General features: G+C 41.9%; 1 protein-coding gene across 8 annotated transcripts in view; it reads left to right on the top strand.

Annotated features, from left to right (window-relative positions):
* Positions 1 to 22,361, top strand: part of DOCK6 (dedicator of cytokinesis 6) — a 2,991,519-nt gene that overhangs the window by 1,570,931 nt on the left and 1,398,227 nt on the right. For all 8 annotated transcript variants that reach the window (XM_044084603.1, XM_044084600.1, XM_044084599.1 and 5 more), the window contains exon 16: positions 7,008 to 7,078. In XM_044084603.1, the coding sequence (XP_043940538.1) occupies positions 7,008 to 7,078 (71 nt within the window). The remainder of the gene's footprint in view (positions 1 to 7,007; positions 7,079 to 22,361) is intronic.

The raw sequence follows: 22,361 nt of genomic DNA, 5'->3' as shown, positions 1-22,361 counted from the left end.
ATAGATAACATACTGTTGAGGCCGGGGTGATGGCAGGCTTCAAGTCTCAACTGCCACGTAAGCTCCTTCATTTCTAATTTCAGGGATTCAGTCCCCCCCCCCCCCCAATTCACATAGTTCAACTGGTCAATGATCATAAATGCAAAATCATGGCCAGGGTGATTGTAGACATGACTTGCTAGGGCATTCTCCAGTTTAATCTTCTTCATGGCATATAAATGTTCGTACATGCGTTCATTCAATCTCCTGTCCGTCTTGCCCACATAAAAAGCTGGGCATGACGAACAAGAAGCGAGATACACCACGTGTGTCGATGCACAATTGTATCTCCCTTTGATAAGGTACTTGGTATCCCTAATCATGAAATATGTGCCCGACCTCACATATCTACAATGTTTGCACATATTGCACTTATACATGCCAGCTCTTGGAGTCATGTTGCCACCTTTCTTTTCTAACATGTTCTTGATATTCAGACCCCTCCTGAATGTAATCTTCGGGGCCGGCCCTAAGTTATTGGGTCCTGTTAGTTCAGTTAGCAACAAACCCCAAATTTTCTGGATGATGGACACTACAGCTCTAGCATCCATGCTAAAGGTAGTAATGAAACTGCAATGGTATACACCTCTAAGTTGGCTGTCACCCCTGGAGTAGCTATTCTCCGAGACAGAGTGACCCAAAATGGGTTGAAAATAGCCCATTTCCCTTTTGGATCTGACCTCTAGACACAAATCCACAACCAACTCCTCAGGGTAGCCCCTACATAAAAACAAATTTGATATGAACCTGCACTCTTCCTGGAAGTCACCATCTCTCGAGACCATTCTGGCCACCCTCACAAATTGGCCTTTTACTATTAATCTCTTCTGGAAGGCCGGATGTTCACTATAGAAATGCAAATAAGAATTGGAAAAAGTGGGCTTGCGATGAATTTTACCTAAAAACTGGTTCTGGTTGCTGTCCTTGAATAATTCCACATCTAGGTATACTATTCTGTCTGTGTCAAAAGTAGAGGTAAACTTTAAGAAATGCGTGGACTTGTTGAACATCTCCACCAGGTCATTGGCCACCAAAGAGTCGCCCTTGAGGATGATACAAATGTCCAAGAAACGGGTATATAAAGATACTCGTTCTAGGAAGACAGAGTTAGTAAACACGAATTTCTTCTCCCAATGGCCATGACCAAGTTGGCCACACTCGCCCCACATGGTGAGCCCATGGGAACTCCAACTAACTGATGGAACCATCTATCATTGTATATTTTATATCACATACAACTTTTTATATTGTGTGTTTGTGGGATAGGAACATTTTAGTTAAATTGAAGCTATTTGTGCCTGTTCCTTTAAGGTAATTGGAGGGTGTGTTTTGTAATAGACTTTGCTTGCAATGGCTTTGAATGTAGCAGCACTTAAGTGTCAGTTGTTATTTTTCAAAGTCTGAAGAAGTTGGTGCAGGGCGCCAACGAAAAGCAGTATCGTGGTGCTTAATAAAATTGAAGTCATTCCATGATGATTTACCATTGAAGTTTCACTCGCTGGTGCCTGCTTTGTGGTAATTTCCAACTCAATCCATTCCACCGCTACATAATGTGGAATGGATGAGTACAGGTCAACAACATCTATCATCAGAAAGTGACTGTACGAAATGTTTTTCACCTTCCCCAAGAAGGACCAGGAATCTTTAGAACTATATGATTCACTAGCCACATATTTTTTTAGAATATGATCCACAACTTTGGCTGCTGCGTATGTTACACTCCCTCTAGCACTCACCAACTGGCGCATGGGAGGGTCTCTAATGTTTTTGTGGATTTTCGGGTTCCCGAACAAAACAGGTACTCGAGGCGATGCACAGTAAATGAAGTTGAAAATTTCCTGGTCAATGGATTCATTAATAAATATGTCTTCATAATAAGACTGAACTCTTGCCAGATTTCCATTCAACTCATTACTGGACACCTCTTGGTAAGTTTCAGAAGACAAAATTGCTGACATTCTATTGTTATAGTCATCTATGTCCATTGCAACCAGGCCGCCTCCCTTGTCGGGTTGCATAATTCTGACTGAAGAGGCACATAATTCATTAAAATCTGCCCTTTCTTCTTTGGTAATATTAAAATGCATCACAGACCTAGACTGTAGCAAATGCCGAAAATCCAGATCACACATTTTCACAAATGCCCCCAACATAGGGTGGATAGGTGGATTGTATGTACTAGGTACATGAAAAGTATTCTTTTGGTACTCATGGTCCCCCATCAACAAACATAAGTTTAATTTCCTGACAAACAATTTAAGATCCAAAATGGATCTGGCCACACAGGCTCTTCTAGATGGAACATAAGAAACTCCTTTAGCCAGGAAATCAACTAATGTCTGGGTAAACTTGAAACGAGAAAAATTATAAATATGGAAGTCCATCCCCGAGTTGGAAATGACTTCAAATGTGGTCTGCTCAGGGCCGGGGAACCCTACTCCACTCACATTTGATTCCTCCTTGTCCTGTATCTGAACCTGGTCTTCCAGTTCGAAGCCTGTTGGGGAGAAGATGCTGGATCCCGAAACTTTGCCCCATCCAAACCAGAACTAGGGTTCCCCGAATGGTAAGTCGGAGTCACTGGCTCACGTCTTCCCTCAGGGTTGGCATATCCAACCCTCCTATCACCAGTCTCTTTTTCCGGTACTGGACTACTCGGCAAAGATCCAAGATTCATGGAAGTATTAGGACCATTCGAAGGGGCAGGAACTCCGCCTTCTCACCCCTTAAAATTGCCTTGCGATTTAGGAGGTTTAGGGTAAGCTACCCTCTCTCTGTAAGCCTTGATATCTCAATGTAATTTTCTAATCTTGGTTGAGGTAATTTTGGAAATATACTCATCAGTACTGGAGTATATCCTGTCATAGTCAAATTTATATCTAGGAAAATTATTGTCCGACTTAATAACCTCATCCAAGTCTGCAATTTCACTAGTTAGGGACGAGATTGCTTCCTGGTAGTGTGTACTAATAAGGTCAATCAATTCAGATCCATGCCTATTGAACATAGTGAGGAGATCCACATGAAATTTAGATCCCTCCTCTAAACCCGTGGGATAGTGCCAAGAATATGCAGCCCCTTGGGTATTATCTTCACACGCCGACACTCTCCAAAATAAGAAACTTCCAGTTGCAATTTTCTTAACTAACTAATTTCTGGTTAAAAGCATTGAGTTTAGAAGAAAGGTCATTGCGTTCAGTGTTGAATACTGGACTGGCTGATACATAGTCGGTAGAGAGCTGGAATGGTCGACTCAACCATTGGTTCAAGTTGAAATGAACATTGCTTTGCCCCCTCCCCTCTGGGGGATTATAAGATGGTAGTACGACTCCTGTTTCGCCATTCAAGGTTCCATCAGATGGCCTGATGTCGGCTTCTCCCAACCCCTGGCTTGATCCAGTGCTTGGGGCTCTTGGGTCACCCATCCTGGAACCTGCTTCACTATTATGTGATAGCAGTATTTGCAATTTGCAACCCAAAATGGTCTGGACTAGGGAGCTGTAAACCCTTAGAATTCGACCCGCTGCATGGCTGCGTAGTTTCAGACATCACATCCAATCGTTGAGACAGCATATCGACTTTCTGAGTGAGCAAATTAATAAGCATAGTAAGATCACTCTGCTCCATATTGTCCTGACGGTCTGGGGTAGAGCTGGGCATCACAAAAAACAACTGAAGATCAAAGGCAAGAAAAAACAAACTGCTACTAAACCAGCACAGCTCCTGATGCCAAACAGCAGGACTAAACGCCTCCCAAACACACGTATGCTTGTTCTGGAAGTCAAAGGCAAAAACAACAAGCTGCTACTAAGCCAACACAGTTCCTAATTCCAAGCAGCAGAACTAAACACCTCCAATAAGCACAGTCAAGAGAGGTGAAACTCATCAAAGATAAACTCAGCCAGATAGCCAAACTCACTGAAGCAGGTATTTTTAAATTCCAAAGGGATAAGCAAACAAGGCCTCAATAGTATGTTATCTATCAGCTGTGTCCTTAAGCTGAGGAGTTTGGAAAGATGATGCACGGGGGGTATAACATCGGGTGTGATTTGGACATAGGACATATTATGGCATGCTTTTTATTTATTTATTTATTTTTTTATTTTAATGTGTCAGTGTTACTATGCGTATTTGGTTCAAAGTAAGTGTGCTTTTATAATATAATTAACTTTCGATTGCATTACTTAAGTGCTATGTAAGAAACAGTATTAGTTTTACAGTTGTATATTTTATATCACATACAACTTTTTATATTGTGTGTTTATGGGATAGGAACATTTTAGTTGGATTGAAGCTACTTGTGCCTGTTCCTTTAAGGTAATTGGAGGGTGTGTTTTGTAATAGACTTTGCTTGCAGTGGCTTTAAATGTAGCAGCACTTAAGTGTGAGTTGTTATTTTTCAAAGTCTGAAGAAGATGGTGCAGGGCGTTGACGAAAAGTAGAATTGTGGTGCTTAATAAAATTGAAGTTGTTCGTTTATTGGCGTCTTGTTTGCTTATCCCTTTGGAATTTAAGAAGACCTGCTTCAGTGAGTTTGGCTATCTGGCTGAGTTTATCTTTGATGAGTTTCACCTCTCTGACTGTGCTTATTGGAGGTGTTTAGTTCTGCTGCTTGGAATTAGGAACTGTGTTGGCTTAGTAGCAGCTTGATGTTTTTGCCTTTGACTTCCAGAACAAGCAAACGTGTGTTTGGGAGGCATTTAGTCCTGCTGTTTGGCATCAGGAGCTGTGCTGGTTTAGTAGTAGTTTGTTTTTTCTTGCCTTTAATTCAGAAAGCTACCACATTGGGATGCAAGATGATCCTCATTGCCCCTTACTGGCCTCCACAAATTTGGTTCCCCTTCCTGCATCATCACCTTCAGGAGCAACCCTGGACCCAGTTCCAGAACTCCTGATCTATCAATCGGGCGGGCTGCACCGATCTCTTCAATCTCTCCAGCTCACTGCTTGGTTTCTCCACTTCCGACCTTAGCCAGGCTTTCCAACATCTCTCATTCGGTGCGTGAAATCAGCTTATCCTCGCATAAGTCGACCACTAGGAAAACTTATGCTAGCAAGTGGAAACGTTTTTCCTTATGGGCAGAGAACAGGAAGATAGATCCCTTTTCAGCCCCTGTGCACCATATTTTAGAATTTCTAGCAAAACTTTTTCGAACAGGATCCTCTTCTGCCACGATTAGAGTTCAGCTAGCCGCAATTTCAAACTTTCATACGGGCCTATCTGATTCCAGCATCATGTCCCATAAGCTTTGTAAAGCCTTTCTTAAAGGGACCACTCTACTCAGGCCCCCAGTAAGAGATCCCCCACCTCCGTGGGATCTGAATTTGATTCTAGCTTCCCTGATACTGCCCCCCTTTGAACCAGCAGCTTCCTGTTCCTTGAAGTTTCTTTCTTGGAAAACCCTTCTGGTCGCAGTTACGTCTGCCAGAAGAGTTTCTGAACTTCAGGCTCTTTGTGTTCGTCCTCCTTACCTAGCTTTTCACAATGATAGAGTTTATCTTCAGACTAACCCTTCCTTTCTTCCAAATGTTACTTCTGATTATAATTTGAATCAGTCCATTGAACTACCTGTGTTCTTTCCAAATTATTCCAACAAGGCAGAATATAAGTTACATCAGCTGGACGTCCATAGACAATTATGCTTTTACTTGCATAGAACCAAGCAAATCAGAAAATCAGACCAGTTGTTCCTGTCTTACTCTGAGGGAAAACAAGGCATACCGGTGTCAAAAGTCACCTTATCTAGGTGGTTGACTTCTACTTTTACCTTTATATATCAGTTAAGAAATAAAGAGCTTCCTGCTAAACCCAAGGGTCACTCCACCAGAGCTCTAGCTACTTCTGTGGCTTTTCAGGCCAGATTGCCAATGGAAACTATTTGTGCGGCAGCTACATGGGCTAATCCACATACCTTCATTTCACATTATAAACTGGATGTGGCTTCCAGAAGCAGAGCTGATTTTGTTTCCACTGTTCTGAAGAGTCTGTTCCGATGAGCCACCCAGGATTGAGGTGCTAGGGACGCTGTCCCAACCAGCAAGAATGAAGGCGAGATAGACAACTTAACATTAAGAAGTTATGTACCTACCATAACGTTCCATGTTAGTTGTCTTCTTCTTGCCTTCTTTCTTGTGTTCCACCCTCCATCCCCCTATCCTCGTAGACCGAGAAGAGTTCCTTAGGTTTGGTGATCACTGGCTGAGTCTTCTCTGGCTGTTACTTCTGTCAGTCTCTCCAGTAGGTTCCTGTATCCTGCTAAATTTACTGTGTTATTATAATTGTTATTATTATGTCTGTAGTTATGTTACCAAATGAGATCTGGGTAACTAGCGCCAGGCATCATGGGACATGGGGGGGGCCTCGAGCCAGTAAGCAGCTCTCGAGCTTTTGAAGATGGCCGAGTCGGCTCCGAACCCAACCAGCAAGAAAGAAGGCGAGAAGAAGACAACTAACATGGAACGTTATGGTAGGTACATAACTTCTTATTTACTAGGGTTGTGCAATGTTCTCATTGAACCATTTGCAGGCACAGCCCAGGTAAATATAATCATGTAAGAAATTAACAAAACAAATTTACAGATACAAGGATATGCAGAAAGCATGTAGATGTCAGAATATGCTACAGCATTTAGTTGAAAAAACAGTCTACAAAGTCAAAACATGGATGGAAAAAAAGGAATTATACTTAACAGAGTGTTTTGGATATGATGTAGCCGTAATGACTGAGGTGGCTCATGCTACATGGATAGCAGCATATCATTATATAGAGAGGTATGTACAGCTCTACTAGCACAGGAAATCTGCATCCAGTATTCAAATATCACAGTGTATGGAAACTTTCAAATTATATGTTAAGTCCTTTACCAGGTAATGCCATATCAAAGTAGTAATGTAACTAAAATATTGCATATTTAAAATAGGTAGTTGGTAAGTTAGATAACCGAGACACATTTTCTCTTTGTTTTAGGTTATCTTTGGAAAGTCCAGCTGCGGAGAATTTTTGAAAGAAACGTACAGTGCAGTGGTTTATCATAACCGGTAAGTCACGAGATGTGCTGAGTGAGAAGTGTTTTATTTCAGGTTATCCGCAGTGGGACTAACTTTTCATCATAGTGTAGTACTCAAATATATGTATGTATGCATATGTGTGTGTGTGTATATATATATATATATATATATATATATATATATATATATATATATATATATATATATATATGAACCTACTAAGTGTTTTAACTAATTCTAAATGTCTGAAATTAGGGGACAGTGTAGTGCGCTTAACAATGGTGGCAAGAACTTATAAAGTTTATATACTTAAAGGTGTATATGGCCAGGCATCTTATGGTCCCAGTTTTCACTTGCCTACTATTATTTCTGTGCTGTTATGTTTGGCTGTTACTTAATACACATGGGTTTGCACTTCTTTCCTCAAAATTCATAAGTATAAGTCATGAAAGTATTTTTTGTTGCACATTTTATTGACTAGTATATATGGCTAAAAAGAAAGTTTTTAGGTTGCAAACTAATAAGTTACCAACAATATTAATATGGTAGGTGTCTGCAGAATGAGTTGTGATAAATTCAAGATGCACTTTAAAGAAATAGATATTCTAAAACCTTCAACCCACATTTCAGCTCTGAGATGTATAAAGAAGCTGAAGAAGTGACCAGATGTCTGGCTGGAAAATGTATAAATATTCTTTAAGAGGAGCTTTGCCTCTTATATCCTGCACCCTTGCTACTTATTGTAATCCCCTCCAGGTCTGTGCGCCTCATTGTATGTTGAAAAAAAAGAGTCTTTCGGTAACCCTTGTCCTTCATCTTAATTTTTCTTACTGTTAGCTTTCTGACTGAGGATGTCAGGCAGATATCATACTACCGGTGGATTTAAATTCTAGGTGCAGCATTTATACATATTTCAAACATTATTTCTAAGTGTTTACGCATCCATAGCCAGCTTTAGGCTCCCGTGAACCCTGCGGTCACTGGGGCCCCCCTGTTCCTTGGGGCCTCAACCATAGCAAGTTGTCTTACCCTGATATTTTGTAACATGTCTGTCAAACCAAAGCTAGTACAGCAGTCTTGTATGTTTAATAAACCAGGTGGATGATAACTCATACTTGTATCTCCTTTATAATTCAGAAATATCTCTGGTTATAGTAACAGTGTTTAATCAAGTAACAGACTTCACAATTTCATTAAATATTTTACCACTGTGACATAGTGCCCCTGGCTTAGTTAAACCCTGCTGGTAGACATTCTGTCCACTAAAACTAACAATATAGCCAGCTTTAGGTACCTGCAGTACTCATAGCTGCAAGGTAGGGGGGCATTAATCATTCATGACTGTGTGGGGATCCCACAAAAGCTGCTGCTGGTTGGGGGAAAATGAGGAGAAAAATGTATTCATTTCCTGATTATGCATTTTAACCTAAACAAGGCTGTGACATGAAGCTGTTAGGATAACGCTGGTAATGAACATGAGAGCAAGTTAATCACTAGAGAGAGCAGTAGCCCAGAGAGACTGATCTCACTGCAAACCTTGGATTTTAAGAACAGCTGATGCTTCCAATCTCTAGGGATGGTTTTCTTTTTCAGAGAGTTTTATAAATACTGTCAGAACAGCATATACTACAACTCTCAGCTTCTTTGCTGATGAATTCATTGCACTGACAAAAATAATAGCAGAATAAAGGCTGAAAATCAAAATGCACATTTTAGATATTACTCTAATTCACTTAAAAAGTTAATAGAATAACACCATTTGCATCAACATGCATTTTTTGGACAATAAGAAATATAAAACTCTGATGTCTGGATGTATTGACTGTAATTCTGAATAATTTATAAGCAAATGAATTTTTTTAATGAAAGAGCAAAATTGTAAGCAAAATCAGAGAAGGTCTGTGAGATTATGGACAGTGGCAGCTATCCATTACTCCTCAATGAAGTACATAAAAGTGACTTTACCCTTGCTTCTGTTTGACACCTTCTAAACAGCACTGATCTGGTGTGGCAGTACCAGTATTGCACAATGTATTGTTATTTGCTGAAAGAAGTACAAAACTAGTATTGCTATGGCTATTGTGCATGCATTTGTTGTGTGTGTGTGTTTGTGTGAACAAAATATCACTGATTTGTATCTGTGCACACTCCCAATAATGCCAGGACACATATATTATTCTTCTAGGTGTCAGTAAAAAATTGCTACTAACAAGTAATTACATTTCAAAATTTAGGCATAAAATATACCACAGAACATACAGACACTTAAATCTTCTAGAAGTGTGGTGGCTTGACTGTGTGGGGGCCTCACAGAAGCTGTTGCTGGTTGGGGAAAAATGAGTAGAAAAAAACATATTATTTTTCTGATTACATTCTTTAAGATGAACAGGGCTGTGATTATGACCTGTTAGGATAATGCTGATAATGGCATCTGCTCTCAACCATACCCATACTAAACCCATCCTTGCCCAGATATGTGTGTACAGAAAGCTGCTGTAGGTCGCCGGGGGGTGGGGGGTGGGGGGATGGGGACTTTGTGGTTATTACTTCTTTAATTTTCATTATAGTCAAACCTTGCAGGTGTGCACAGGAGGTCATTATAGCTTGTTTGGGCTGAAGACAGTGTGGTCACTTTGTCTTTTACTTTTCTCACAGACCTCAGAGGTGCACAAAGAAGGTTACTATAGCTTGTGTAGGGGAAGTCTGCTGTCTGGGAGCAACAAAGTAGAATTTGAAATTATTAGCTTTTGTTTCTTTTTCACTTTCCTCACAATCACATATTAGGCACATATACAAATGGCTGCTTTTGGGAGTTAGAGTTGAGGACTGAGGAGGCATGGTATGTATATGTATGACAACAGTGGCTTGAAATCTAGGACTATGGCAATTTTAATCTCTGCTTTCATCCCAGTCCAACACCAGCAGATGTATAGGCAGTGACTGTCTTTTCTTTTTTTGGGGGGTGGGGGTGGGTAGGGATACAGGCAGTATTCCTAGGTAAGACCTGTGTATCCTCACAATTGGGTTGTTGGTTTATTGTGAACTACTATTTTGTCAGCTTTGAACATTAAACCTTGGGCACAATTTATGCCTTTGAAAAAAAAATAAGACTGAAATTCTTTTCTAACTCGTGATTTTTGTTTAGGCTGCCATTGGATTAAAAGGTTGGGAAAATGCTGTAAAATTCACCCTATGGCTTCTTGGGCCCTAGCTTATTTGAGTTAGTTCCTAAATGGTTACTACTGTGCAGTCTTGGTCAGAAAAGGAATGTTGAAAGGATGCAAGGAAAATTAAAGCTGAGCAGCAGCACTGAATTTATTTCCTTAATCATAAATCTTTAAATTACTAGGCTCCTATCAGGACACAAGTTCTCAACAGCAGTTGAATTCTGCTCACTGATTCTGTCCCCCTCTGTCTGCTAGATCCCTGAAAGGCTTGAACGCCAGAAGAACACCTCCCCTGCTGAAACCTAACTGGAAACTTTCCTGCACTGTCCCTCGACTCTGAAAAGATATGCCAAGGTTAATATCTTATCCCGTCTGTATGTACTATATTGATTAGCCATATCGGGTCTACAGCACTACCAGTAATCCCTCAAAGCCCCACAATCAACCCTAAAATACTAAACTGGGTTATTACTATATCTAAGGATTACCTAGTGAACATATCTAAGTTTCTGGGTATATTACTAGCATAAATTAATTCAAACACACAGAACAAAGCTCCTTTTTACTGTAGGCTCTGTAGCCCAGCTGTCTGCCTTAGATTTTAGCACTCAGAAACTGAGCTTAATCATACTAACTAAGGAAAAACAGTTGAGCTCCATGCATAAAACATATAAAACTAGAAATTACATAGCATAAACCTGATGCAGGGGTTTAAACTCTTGAGCTGTGTACAAAAATAGCAGACAATTGGCAGAAGAAAGCTTAATGTGAGAAAAGGCTGCAAAAAGTGATTACTAACAGTATACTACATAAAACTTGTATAGTGAAGGCAAAAACAAGGGTAAGAAAGTATTTAAAACAAACAAATAAAAAAGCCTCATTGTACTTAATGTGTTGATGATTCCCACTGCCTGTTAGTTTCTTTGCATTAGCCCCACTACACTCGCCCTTGCTCTGCTCGGGCTCGCTCTGCTCCCCACCCTGCCTCCATATTCCTCCCACCACTAGATGTGCTAAATTTATCGCCACAACCGCCACTCCCTTAATTATAGAACCAATCAGCAATTGTTAGACCCACCCTAACCACAACACCCTCCCTATTTCTCTACTCTACCCTCATCTACTACCCTCCCACCCCCATTCTTAAACAATTGTAAGTTGCAAAACCTCTTCAATGCCTCTACAAGCCTCAACCCCACCTTTCAGTTCAAAGCCCTCCTACTACCTTTTACCTGTGCTGATAATTACATATTTTATCACAGCTTATGAACATCTCTCCCTTCCAGGCTCCCACTACACCAGATCACAGACCAATACTCATGTTCTTTCACATAACTTTAATCAGCCACTACTACCCCTCCCTTCCAACTCCGATATTACAATAACTCAACAGCTCATTCGAGTCAGTTATGTTAACCCTAGAACTAAACACTACTACAAACTATTATTCAAACTTCAAAAACTAATAATCTATTCTCAGATTAACCTCACAATGGATGGGGGACATCCACCTCAACCCAGGACCAACCCCATCAGCAGTATCCAACCCAATATATAATATCCCCTCTAGCCTGCAACACTTAAACATCTCCTCTACCTCTCTCCTCATCTGCCACCTAAACATCAGAAGCCTAAACAATAAAATCCACTACCTGCATGCCCTCTTTAACAGTACACTCCCCAGATATACTGTGTCTTACAGAAACCTGGCTTAAGCCATCCACCACTGACAATGAAGTTACTCCTCCAGGTTACAATATAATACGACTGGACCGCACCTCAAAGAAGGGAGGTGGGGTAGCTGTCTTATATAAACCTTCAATTAATGTAACTATTTCCAACTCTCCACAATTTCCTCAAGCTGATAAAGCTGAAATACTCTTTACAAAACTACAAATTAACCAGCATAAATCTATAAACATCGGCTGCATTTATATCCCACCTGGCAACAACACCAATGTCCTTGAAGACATTCTACAGTGGCTGTCCATAAACTCCCCATAAGAAACTATTGTTTTATTTGACTTTAATATAGACTAGAACACCTGCTCCTCAGACTTCCCTACTACCCACATAACTCTATATGGTTTCTCCTAGTCATAACCTCCACCACCAGAACTAGTAAGCCCAATAACAAAGAAAGCATACTAGATTGGATTCTCATTAATAACCCTCCCCAAATGTATAAGGCAGGCACCCAATCTGAGGAAATAAGTGCTCACCTCCTAACAAATATACTCAGACAAAAAAATGACATCCCTCAAATACCTAGCTTCAGAACTATCAGGAACAATAAGAGCTTCAGTCAAACCAAATTCCAATTAGAACTTCAAAACATGTAACTGGAATAGACTAAAACTACTCCCACTAGACGAGACAGTATCACACTTTAACTCCACATTTCTTACAATCCTTAACAATCATGCACCCACCCGGACCATCAGAACAAAGAAAAAAGTAGCACCGTGGCTGTCCAAATAAGCTAGACAAAAAATCATGAATAGAAATAAAGCCTGGTCATCTTGGAAAACCAATAAAAACCCAAAGGATCAACTAATATATAAACAGCTAAGAAATTATACTAAGAAGTCTATAATGTTAGACAAAAAAGACTATTACTGTAACCTGCAACATAAACATCAACATTGACCACAAAAATTTTGGTCCAGCTTAAACAGTCTTCTCCATCCAGGTAATACTACTACCCCTACCCCTGCGTCTATCCACCAAAAACCTCCAGAAAAAATTGCCAACACATTCTTTATGGAAGTTATACAATCCCTTGCCAACCAACTAGGCCCCAACAACCTAGACCCTATTAACCCCATATCCAATACCCACCTATCCTTTAACTTTCAACCTGTACCAACAGCATTTATCCGATCCTTAATCAAGAAACTGAAACCCACCACCCTTTCAGCAGAAATAGTCCTAGCTGAATATCTTCATAAGGCTGCAAATGCAATAGCGTATCCCATCTCAATATTAATTAACAGAACCATCTCTGAAGCATATATCCCCTCCATCTGGAAAATTTCCTGTGTAATTCCTCTCCATAAAGGGGGTAACTCTCACTGATCTTTCAAATTACCAGCCCATTGCCATTCTGTCCCCTCTGGCTAAAATTATGGAAAAATATATCCGCAAGCAACTCCTTCATTACCTCAATTTGCACAATCTCCTAGCTCCCTCCCAGCATGGATTTAGACCCCCAAAATAGTACCACCACAGCCCTTCTATCCTTCTCTCAGACAATAAATCAAATCTGTAACAATGGTACACCCTCCTCTGCTGTCTTTCTTGACCTATCTAAGGCATGTGGTAAACCACCAGCTACTCATTCAAACACTAAAACCTCTTGCCATAGACAGCCTAGCAATACGCTGGTTTCAGTCCTACCTAAGTGGCAGACAACAAGCTGTGCTATGGAAGGATAGCCTTTTATTCCCTACTGCCAGTCACCCTTGGAGTTCCTCAAGGGTCTATACTAGGACCTCTCCTATTTTCCATCTTCATTAATGATCTTCATACAGTCATCCCTAAAGAAACCTGCATTCAGTATGCAGATGACTCTCCCCTAATCTGTTCTGCCACCTCCCCGTTAGACCTGCAGACCTTAACCCAAAATACTTTCAATGTAGTAGAAAACTGGCTCACTGACAGGCGTCTTCTATTGAATCCAAATAAAACAAAACTGCTACTCTTCACCCCCACCCGGAAAGCTACGCTCCCATCATTTACCATAAGATCTAATAATGGCACAATAATTTCCCCAGAAAGTAATGCAAAACTATTAGGTGTAATTGTTGACAATAACCTTAAGTTTGATGCTCACATCGACAAAACCATTAAAATAGTCAACAAAATGCTAGGATCTCTATATAGAATTAAGGCATTTCTAACCCTAACTGATAGGACAGTTATTGCCCGAATACATTTACTTTCAATCCTTCTTTATGCCTCCCCAATCTATACAAACCTGAGTAAATATGACCTCAGTAAACTCAATAGCTGCTACAACACCATAGCCAGATTTGCCACAGGCTCAGCATATAGAACCCACCACTGTATTAACCTACGATCTCTAGGCTGGCTAGAGTTTCCATCTCAAATCCAGTATAATCAATTAATAATAGCCCACAAAGTCCTCCATCAGCCCGAAAGCACACCCATACTCAAAAATATAATTACCCCTTACAGTAACCTAAAAACTCACCGGTCTTCTGACAAAATACTGGGACAAACTGTTAAATCTAAAAACTCAGCAAGTGACTCATTGTTTTGCAACTCTGTTGGAACAATCTGGAATCGGCTCCCTGCCAAACTTACAGCAAACCAGACTATTAACCAGTTTAAAACATCTCTCAAAAAATTCCTAAAAAGTCACTGGCTGTGCCCCTGTACGAACCCTGACTAACCAGCTTACCACTCTCTTCACTACCTGGCTTTCTGTAAAATAGTCAATGTTTCAGACATAGTCTCATTCTCATATGTATTGTACTACTGAATGATATGCTACCTTTTTCAGCCTTGTACCACTAAAAATGTCTAAGTTCGACCAAGAAAACTACAATGTTAAGTTTAAGTATGTATGTATTCCATGTATGCATATAATCCTATAATTCTGTACTAGTATCTATATGTGACTGCTACTGTTTAACTCTTTAACTGTCTACATGTGGAGCTTTTCTCCCCGGGCCTCCGCTGAAAATGGACCTGTGTCCATAGGTTCATAGGTAAGTACTAGGCTATCTGCCCATGGGCATTTATAAGCCTAGCCACAGAGTGATGGCTTTCGCCTCCCCATTAGATTAGTAACCTGGGCCTCTGTCAACAGGGCTCCTGAAGTGATCCCAGGGTAGAACTTACGATTACTCATCCACTCCTCAAGATTTCTCTTGAAGAGGGTCATAGAGGAGCTCTGTCGAATATGGATTGGGATTCTATTCCAGAGTGAGGGGAGTCGCTGGGACAGGAATCTATCCCTCCAGCATGTCCTGTTTATTGTTGTACATAGGTTCAAGTCGCTAGAACGAGTGGTTCTGAGGGATCTCGTTTTTTTGAGGTGAAGCATGTCCATTAGTTCAGGGTTTGACATGGCCCTATAGGTCAGGCATAGGTCACCTCTGAGCAGACGGTAAGCGACTGAGAAGAGCTGGAGCTTTTTTAGTCGTGCTTCATAGGGTAATTGTTTAAGGCCCTTAATCCTCTTAGTGAGGTACTTCTGTGGTCTTTCTAGTTGTTGCAGGTGTCTAGTGAGGTACATCCCAAATGGGGCATTGTACTCTATTATGGGCCTAATGAATGAGAAGTAAAGGGGGCACAATCACCTCCTTGGATCTAGATGAGAAACCCTTTGTGATAAGGTGTGCCACATAGAAGGATTTCCTGACGTTTTGGCTATGTGGTTATCAAAGGAGAGCATGCTATCTACTTGGGTACCCAGGTCCCTAATTACTTCTTCTGTACTTAGTGGATTCCCATCTGTGTGGTAGTTTGTAGGTACTTTGTTTTTCCCAAATGGGATTACTATGCATTTTTTGGCATTTAGCTTGAGGTCGTGACTTTGACACCAGGTGTTTGTCTCTGTGAGACCCTTTTGCAGGATGTCTGTGTCAGCTGGAGAGTCAATTATTGCACCCAATTTACAGTCATCTGCGAACTTGGTTAACCACAGTCCCTCCGCCTTTGCCTGTACTTCGGAGAAATATATACTGAACAGGAGGGGTCCCAGGACTGAGCCCTGTGGGACTCCGCTTGTGATTGGTTTAGAGTCAGACATGGCGCCTGCCACTCTTACCGTGTGGGTTCTGTCTGAGAGCCAATTGGCAACCCATCTCGTGACATGGGGGTTGATATTTAAGCTGGTGAGTTTGTCTATGATTCTTGAGTGTGGGATGGTGTCGAACTCCTTAGCGAGGTCCAGATATGCTGTGTGGACCACCTTCCCTTCATCTATGGCCTTGGTGACTGTTTCGAAGAAGTCGACCAAGTTCAGGAGGCAAGATCTGCCTTTAACAAAGCCGAACTAGGTGGGGTCCTGTGTCTGGAGGTTCCTAATGTCCCTGTTAATGTCCCAATGTCCAGTTGGACTATCCCGGTTAACAAATGTAAAATAAATAAGTAAATAATTTCTCTTCAAGCCATCACTGGATGAAAAATTTCTGTAAAAAAAAAAAATAAATCAATCAAAATAATTTTAAATGCTATTCAGAACACATAGAAAGTTGTGGCTACTTGAAAAAGCTGTAGAGAAAGGCAAAATGGGAGAAAAAATGTAATTTACATGGTATGGGTAGCCCAAGATGGGGGTTGGGGATCAGAGCAGAGGACTGGAGAGAGTGTATGTGTGTGTTGAGAGGGATGACACAGTTGGCCTAGGGTACCATTTCACCTAAGTCCAGACCTGTACATAGAGTTGTTGTAATATATTACTTTTGTAACTAAATGCTAGTATCTGTAAATGTGCGATGGCAATGGGCCAACTTAGTGTGGTCCATAGGCCTGTTGTAATGTAAGGACATTGTAGGTACAGGCCAGTCTGTGCATACTACTCCTAAAAGTTTGCAGCATGAACTAAAACATTGCTTAGGAGGGGGTGGCAGTGACAATACATAAACTAGAAGTTCCTAAGGGGCCCCCAGCTTGACATTTGCTGAGGGCCCCCAAAATGCTAACACCAGCCCTTTACACATCGCGTTCTGTATTTTCATAATATTCATAAAAAAACTAGTTCATGAATAGACAAAGGAGCATTTTGATTGTCTTATACGAAGATTGGCTATTACTGCCAAATTTCCTTTCAAGATCAAAAAAATCACGTTGCCTTAGACATGACAGATGACATCCAACTCAGATGGCTCTGCAGCATAGAAGGCTTAAAACCCTGCATATGTTTGAACCGAGGTGGACTACCAGCTACAACTCTGAGCTGAGATACCAGACAACTAGAGGCTTCTGAGCTTCCCAAAAACCATAAGTTGCCTGTTTTTTTTTGCTCAGTTATACTATTTACTGCACTTTTTATTGTGTTCTGCTTATTTAATGCTGTATTTTTAGTACTATATACTAACCAGCACTGTTTGTACTGCATTTGTCAACCTTACTGTGGCTGTTTTCACTGCTTGCATAGTAATTGTTACTACTTTTCACTGTTTGCAAAGCATCAGTTTTGTTTGTTCTGTTTTCCCACCAAGCAGTGTTTTAAATAACTGATTTGTTTGCTGTTTAAAACATTATTTAGTGTCTCCTTGCTGTTTTCCTGCCGTTTAAAACATTTTTAGTGTCTCACTGCTGTTTTTTTGCTGTTTAAAATATTTTTTTAGTGTTTCCTACCTAAATTAGTGTCGCTGTAGAATAGTCCAGATGCAGGTTTGCTGCATGTGGGTCTGTTTGTAGTGGCAATTGTATTCGGAGCACATTTTTCAAGCCATCTTTGATTGGAAGGGGCCCTTCTGCACCCTTATGAGAGAAGTGTGCTGATTGCAACCTGTCCTTCAAATCCCTTCCAAGTCAAGACATGTATCCTCTGCTTCTTCGAGTGCTGCCAAAGCTTCACTGAGGCCAATATGGACAGAGTGATATGGAAGTTCCTCAGGGCGCAGATCCAGATTGGGTCTTGCTATCTCCATCCCATCTTGAATCTGTGAGTGCTCTTCCTCCTTCCATACAGAGTCTTATTCTGATCTGCCCTTGGTTTCGTAATCCCAGGAGCATGGGTACCGTAGAGTTGATGTTGAATCCGAGGAAGCTTCCTTCCTCGACTCCGACTGTACCCCTGACCACCAGTTCTCCATTTTTGTTCAGTCAGAGTGGGTCCAGGATCCGAGATGTCTGTGCTGACTGTAGAGGGTTGAATTTGGCTCTATGTTGGATCTGTCGCTTCCCCTTGGGGCTTTGGCCTTTGACAGTTCAGATACGGTTCTGTCAGGAGGCCTCGGATCCATGGGTGGTTCTGCTCTCTCACCTCCTGTGACTGTGGATCCAAAGGAGAGAGGGAGGGGCCTACCCGGGCCTGTCAGTCATCCGGGTTGCAGAAAGGGCTTTCTCTAAGTTTAGAGAATCATCTCCTCATGGCCAGGGTCTGCTCCAGCTTTCTTTATATCTGAGCACTGAGCCTATCATTCCTGTCCTAGGTCAGCCTGTTCCGAGGAGCCTCCAGACTACTTTCCCTAAGGGTGTCTCCCATTTTCTGATAACTCCCCAAATCACCCCATGGAGGAGGTCCCTCAAAAGAAAAGTGTAGAAAGAGGCACATAGACTCCCCTATGGAGTCCTTCACAGAGAACACCAATTTCAATGAGGGAGAAGGAGCTCCCTGATCACCACCAGAGGACATCTCCTTTGGAGACATTCTAGAATGTCACCTGCAGAAAGGTGGATGGTTTGCCCAACCTACTTCTTCTGAGGAATCAGTGTTCCTGGAGGCTTTTGGGACAGGCCTGTCTACATCTTGGGTGACTCCCCTGGTGGATGAGCTTATTGACCTAGTCTCCCAAGAGAAGCAACCAGACATGGTCAAGCCTGTCCCCAAGTACCCCGACAGGTTTCTAAGTCCACCATCGGATCATACACATTGGAGTAAAGGAGTTCCTGTAGATGCCATTGTTGATGCAGCAGCCAATAAAAAGGAGCTAGCAGAACAAAGCTCCACTGTCCATCCACTTAACAAGGAGTCCAGAACATTACACCTCAGCATCCTTCAAACTGAGGTTGTTGAACTATTTGGCGTACTTCACCCGTTTGCAGAGAGACTAGGTTAAAGAATTATCCAACTCTCTTGCTGAGACCATGTCAGAGGAGGACTTGAAAAGGTCTCTCCACAACTGGCTGCTCTTTCTTCCCTCTCTAATTCCTCGATGAGGTTGATTTTGCATACTGCGGAAGGCACCTCACGAGCAGCCGGTACAGGCATAGCCATCAGGAGACATGCCTTGATGTGGCTTTCTGACTTTGCAGAACCCTTCAAGGCATCATCCATTAATGCCCCCTTCAATGGGTCCTCCTTGTTTGCACCTTCTGTGAAAGACGCATTAACCTGCAGTGAGCAAGAAGGAAAGACCTTGCTGCTGCATACCTCTCAACTGTACAGATTTACACCTCATATTTTTAGTCTTTTTCTCAAAATCTGATTTCCTGGCAAATCATTGGCAAAACGTTGTGGGTTGAAGTCAGAAAAATAATGACTGACATTTCAGTTTCAGACTTCTTATCCTGCAGAAAAGTCATGCTAATGCAAATCCTGTTATTCTACCAACTTTGTAAGTTTGTAAGAGCAATATTTTAAAAGTGTCCCTATGTTTAGGCCTTTGTCTCCCCATTATTTATGGCTTTTTCCAGATTTCTTGCTCTTAGAAGTTGAAAAGGTATGGTCTGCTGTTTGGATTATGTTTTTTACTCCTCAGAGGTCTTTTTCCAGATACTAATGAGGAGGTAAATAAACTTGGTTCAGGAAGTCGCAGGGCTCTTTTCAGGACCCTACTTCCTCTAGAGACAGAGGGGGAAGTTTGGCACTGCCCCAGATGCGGGGGGGGGGGGGACAGGCACAGAATCAGGGCTCCAGGGAACCTAGCCCTGATAGAAACTTTCAGCGCTCCTGAAGTGCTTTCCTGACTGTCCTTCTCTGGAGGCAGTTAGGTGTCATCTAACCCTGCACCTGGATGCCTGGACAAGTATAACAAGCAATACCTACGTGCCAAACATAATATCCAGAAGCTGTTACATTCCCTTTTCTCTAACTCCTCCAGGTCCAAGGAGGAAACTTCCCAGCATTCTACCCAGTCAGAGGGAGTGCGTAGTATGAGAAGTTCAAAAACTTCTACAACAAAAGAGTCATCCAAGAGGTCCCGACTGAATAAAGAGGATTTGGAACTTATTTTCGCTTCATTTTAGTGCCAAAAAAGACAGGGCCCTGAGACCTATTCTAGATCTCAGCATCTTGAATCATTCCATCAGGAAGTCAAAGTTCCAAATAGTTATGGTTCAGTCCATTCTGACACTTTTATACAAGGACAATTGGATGTGCTCCATGCATCTTCAGGACGCATACTATCATATCAAGATCAAAAGGTGTTCCAAAAGTCATTTGCACTTTTGGCTGGGAATCTGTCATTACCAATTCAGTCAGAGTGCTGCCCTTTGGACTCATCAGAGCACCCCAGGTTTTTACCAAATGTTTGGCAGTTTTAGCTGCTCACCTGAGGCTAATGGGATTTCACTTGTTTCCATATTTAGATGACTGGTTCCAACAAGGCATCTTCTGATACAGACAAGGGACTACTTAGTGAGAATCTTCAACCACCTGGGCATTACAATAAAACTAGCAAAATTGAACTTGACACCTGTTCAGAACTTAGAGTTCATAGGAGTGCAACTGGATTCAAGACACAAGTGACCTCCTTGCCAATACATCACATTTTATATCTGAGACGACACGTTCAAGATTTATTAGATCTCCCACAGTCTGTGGTGAAGTTGGCTTGAAGAGCTCTGGAGTCAATGGCAGCTGCAATTGTTCTAGTCCCCTTAGCAAGGCTTTTTGTGAGAGTTCTCCAGTGGACCACAGCAGTTCATTCTTTGTCACCTGCTGTCTACCCCCATGTAGCTGTCTCAAATCTGCAGAAATAGTCTACAGTGGTGGCTGCAATCACATGACCTGTCTCTGGGCAGACCCTTCTCTCCACCCCCACCCCCACCATAGCCACAGTGACCAAGGACACTGCCTGGTCTGGGTTGGAGGGGGGGGGGGGCACTTCCTAGGGAAGATGGTCCAAGGCATATGGTTGCCTGCAGAGATCAGCTGCATATCAGTGTCCTAGAGATGAGAGCAGTTCTCCTTGCGTTGCAAGCCTTCCAGGACATTCTCCCTATGGGGACAATTGTGATTCACACAGACAACATGTCAGTAGGCCAGTACATCAACAAACAAGGAGGCAACTATTCTTAACCATCGTGCAGGGAGGCCATGAGATAGGGAAGATGGTCCAAGGCATATGGTTGCCTGCAGAGATCAGCTGCATATCAGTGTCCTAGAGATGAGAGCAGTTCTCCTTGCGTTGCAAGCCTTCCAGGACATTCTCCCTATGGGGACAATTGTGATTCACACAGACAACATGTCAGTAGGCCAGTACATCAACAAACAAGGAGGCAACTATTCTTAACCATTGTGCAGGGAGGCCATGAGAGTTTGGGAATGGCCGCTATGTTCAGACCATTTTCTGATTGCAACACATATCCTGGGATAATCAACATTCTGGCAGACAGCTTTAGCAGGTCTGTTTTCACTGCTCACGAGTAGTCCTTCAGCCAGACAGTAGCAAACAAGGTATTCAGCCACTGGGGTCAACCTTGTGAGAGCTTTTTACCTCTCCTGTGAACTTCAAGTGCAACAAGTATTTTGCTGTGATTTCCCCCTGGAGGGGGGGGGGTCACAGAGGGATGCTGTAGTCCATGATTGACCGCTGGGTCTCCTTTATGCTTATGCACCATTACCATTAATCCTAAAAGCCAGCATGTTAGAGAGTTCTTTAATCTTCATTGCCTCTTTCTGACGTCTCCAGGTGTGGTTTCCTTTTCTTTGGTCTCACCTCAAGTATCCACCTTGGTTTTTGGATCCCATACAGGATTTTGTACATCACCCATCAGAAAGACTGCTTTCCAGTCTTCACGCCCTCAAGGCTGACCACATGGTTTCTCCAATTCCAGTAGTTGTAAGAAAGTTCAGGCTCGCTGTCTCCATCCATGACATTATCCTGGCCTCTCAGAGGGCTTCTACTAAGAAGGCCTACAATAGCAAGTGGAAGAAGTTCTCTATTGGGGTGTCAAAGGAAACTGTTGATCCTTTCTCACTATCCACAATGTCAATTCTCCTTTTTCTCAGACTTTTTGTTTTCAAGAAGAGGCTAGTTTCTCCATCATCAAACTCCAACTGGCTGACATATCCAGTCTTCATGCTGGGAAGAGAAACTCATCTCTTTTTTTCTTCCATATTATGTAAGGCTTTCATGAAGGGAGTTTTTCATCTTAGACCTCCAATAAAAGATCCTTCCCCTTGGGATTTCATAGTGGGTACTGCAAGGCCTTACCCAGAAATCCTTTGAACTGGCAGATTCTTGTGACATAAAATTTCTTTCTTGGAAAATGATGAT

Source organism: Protopterus annectens, chromosome 9.part0 (assembly GCF_019279795.1).
Source record: "Protopterus annectens isolate FY-2018-M chromosome 9.part0, PAN1.0, whole genome shotgun sequence".
Taxonomy (NCBI): Eukaryota; Metazoa; Chordata; order Ceratodontiformes; family Protopteridae; genus Protopterus; species Protopterus annectens.
Note: the sequence above shows the minus strand (reverse complement) of the source record. Positions and strands in the feature narration are given on the sequence as shown.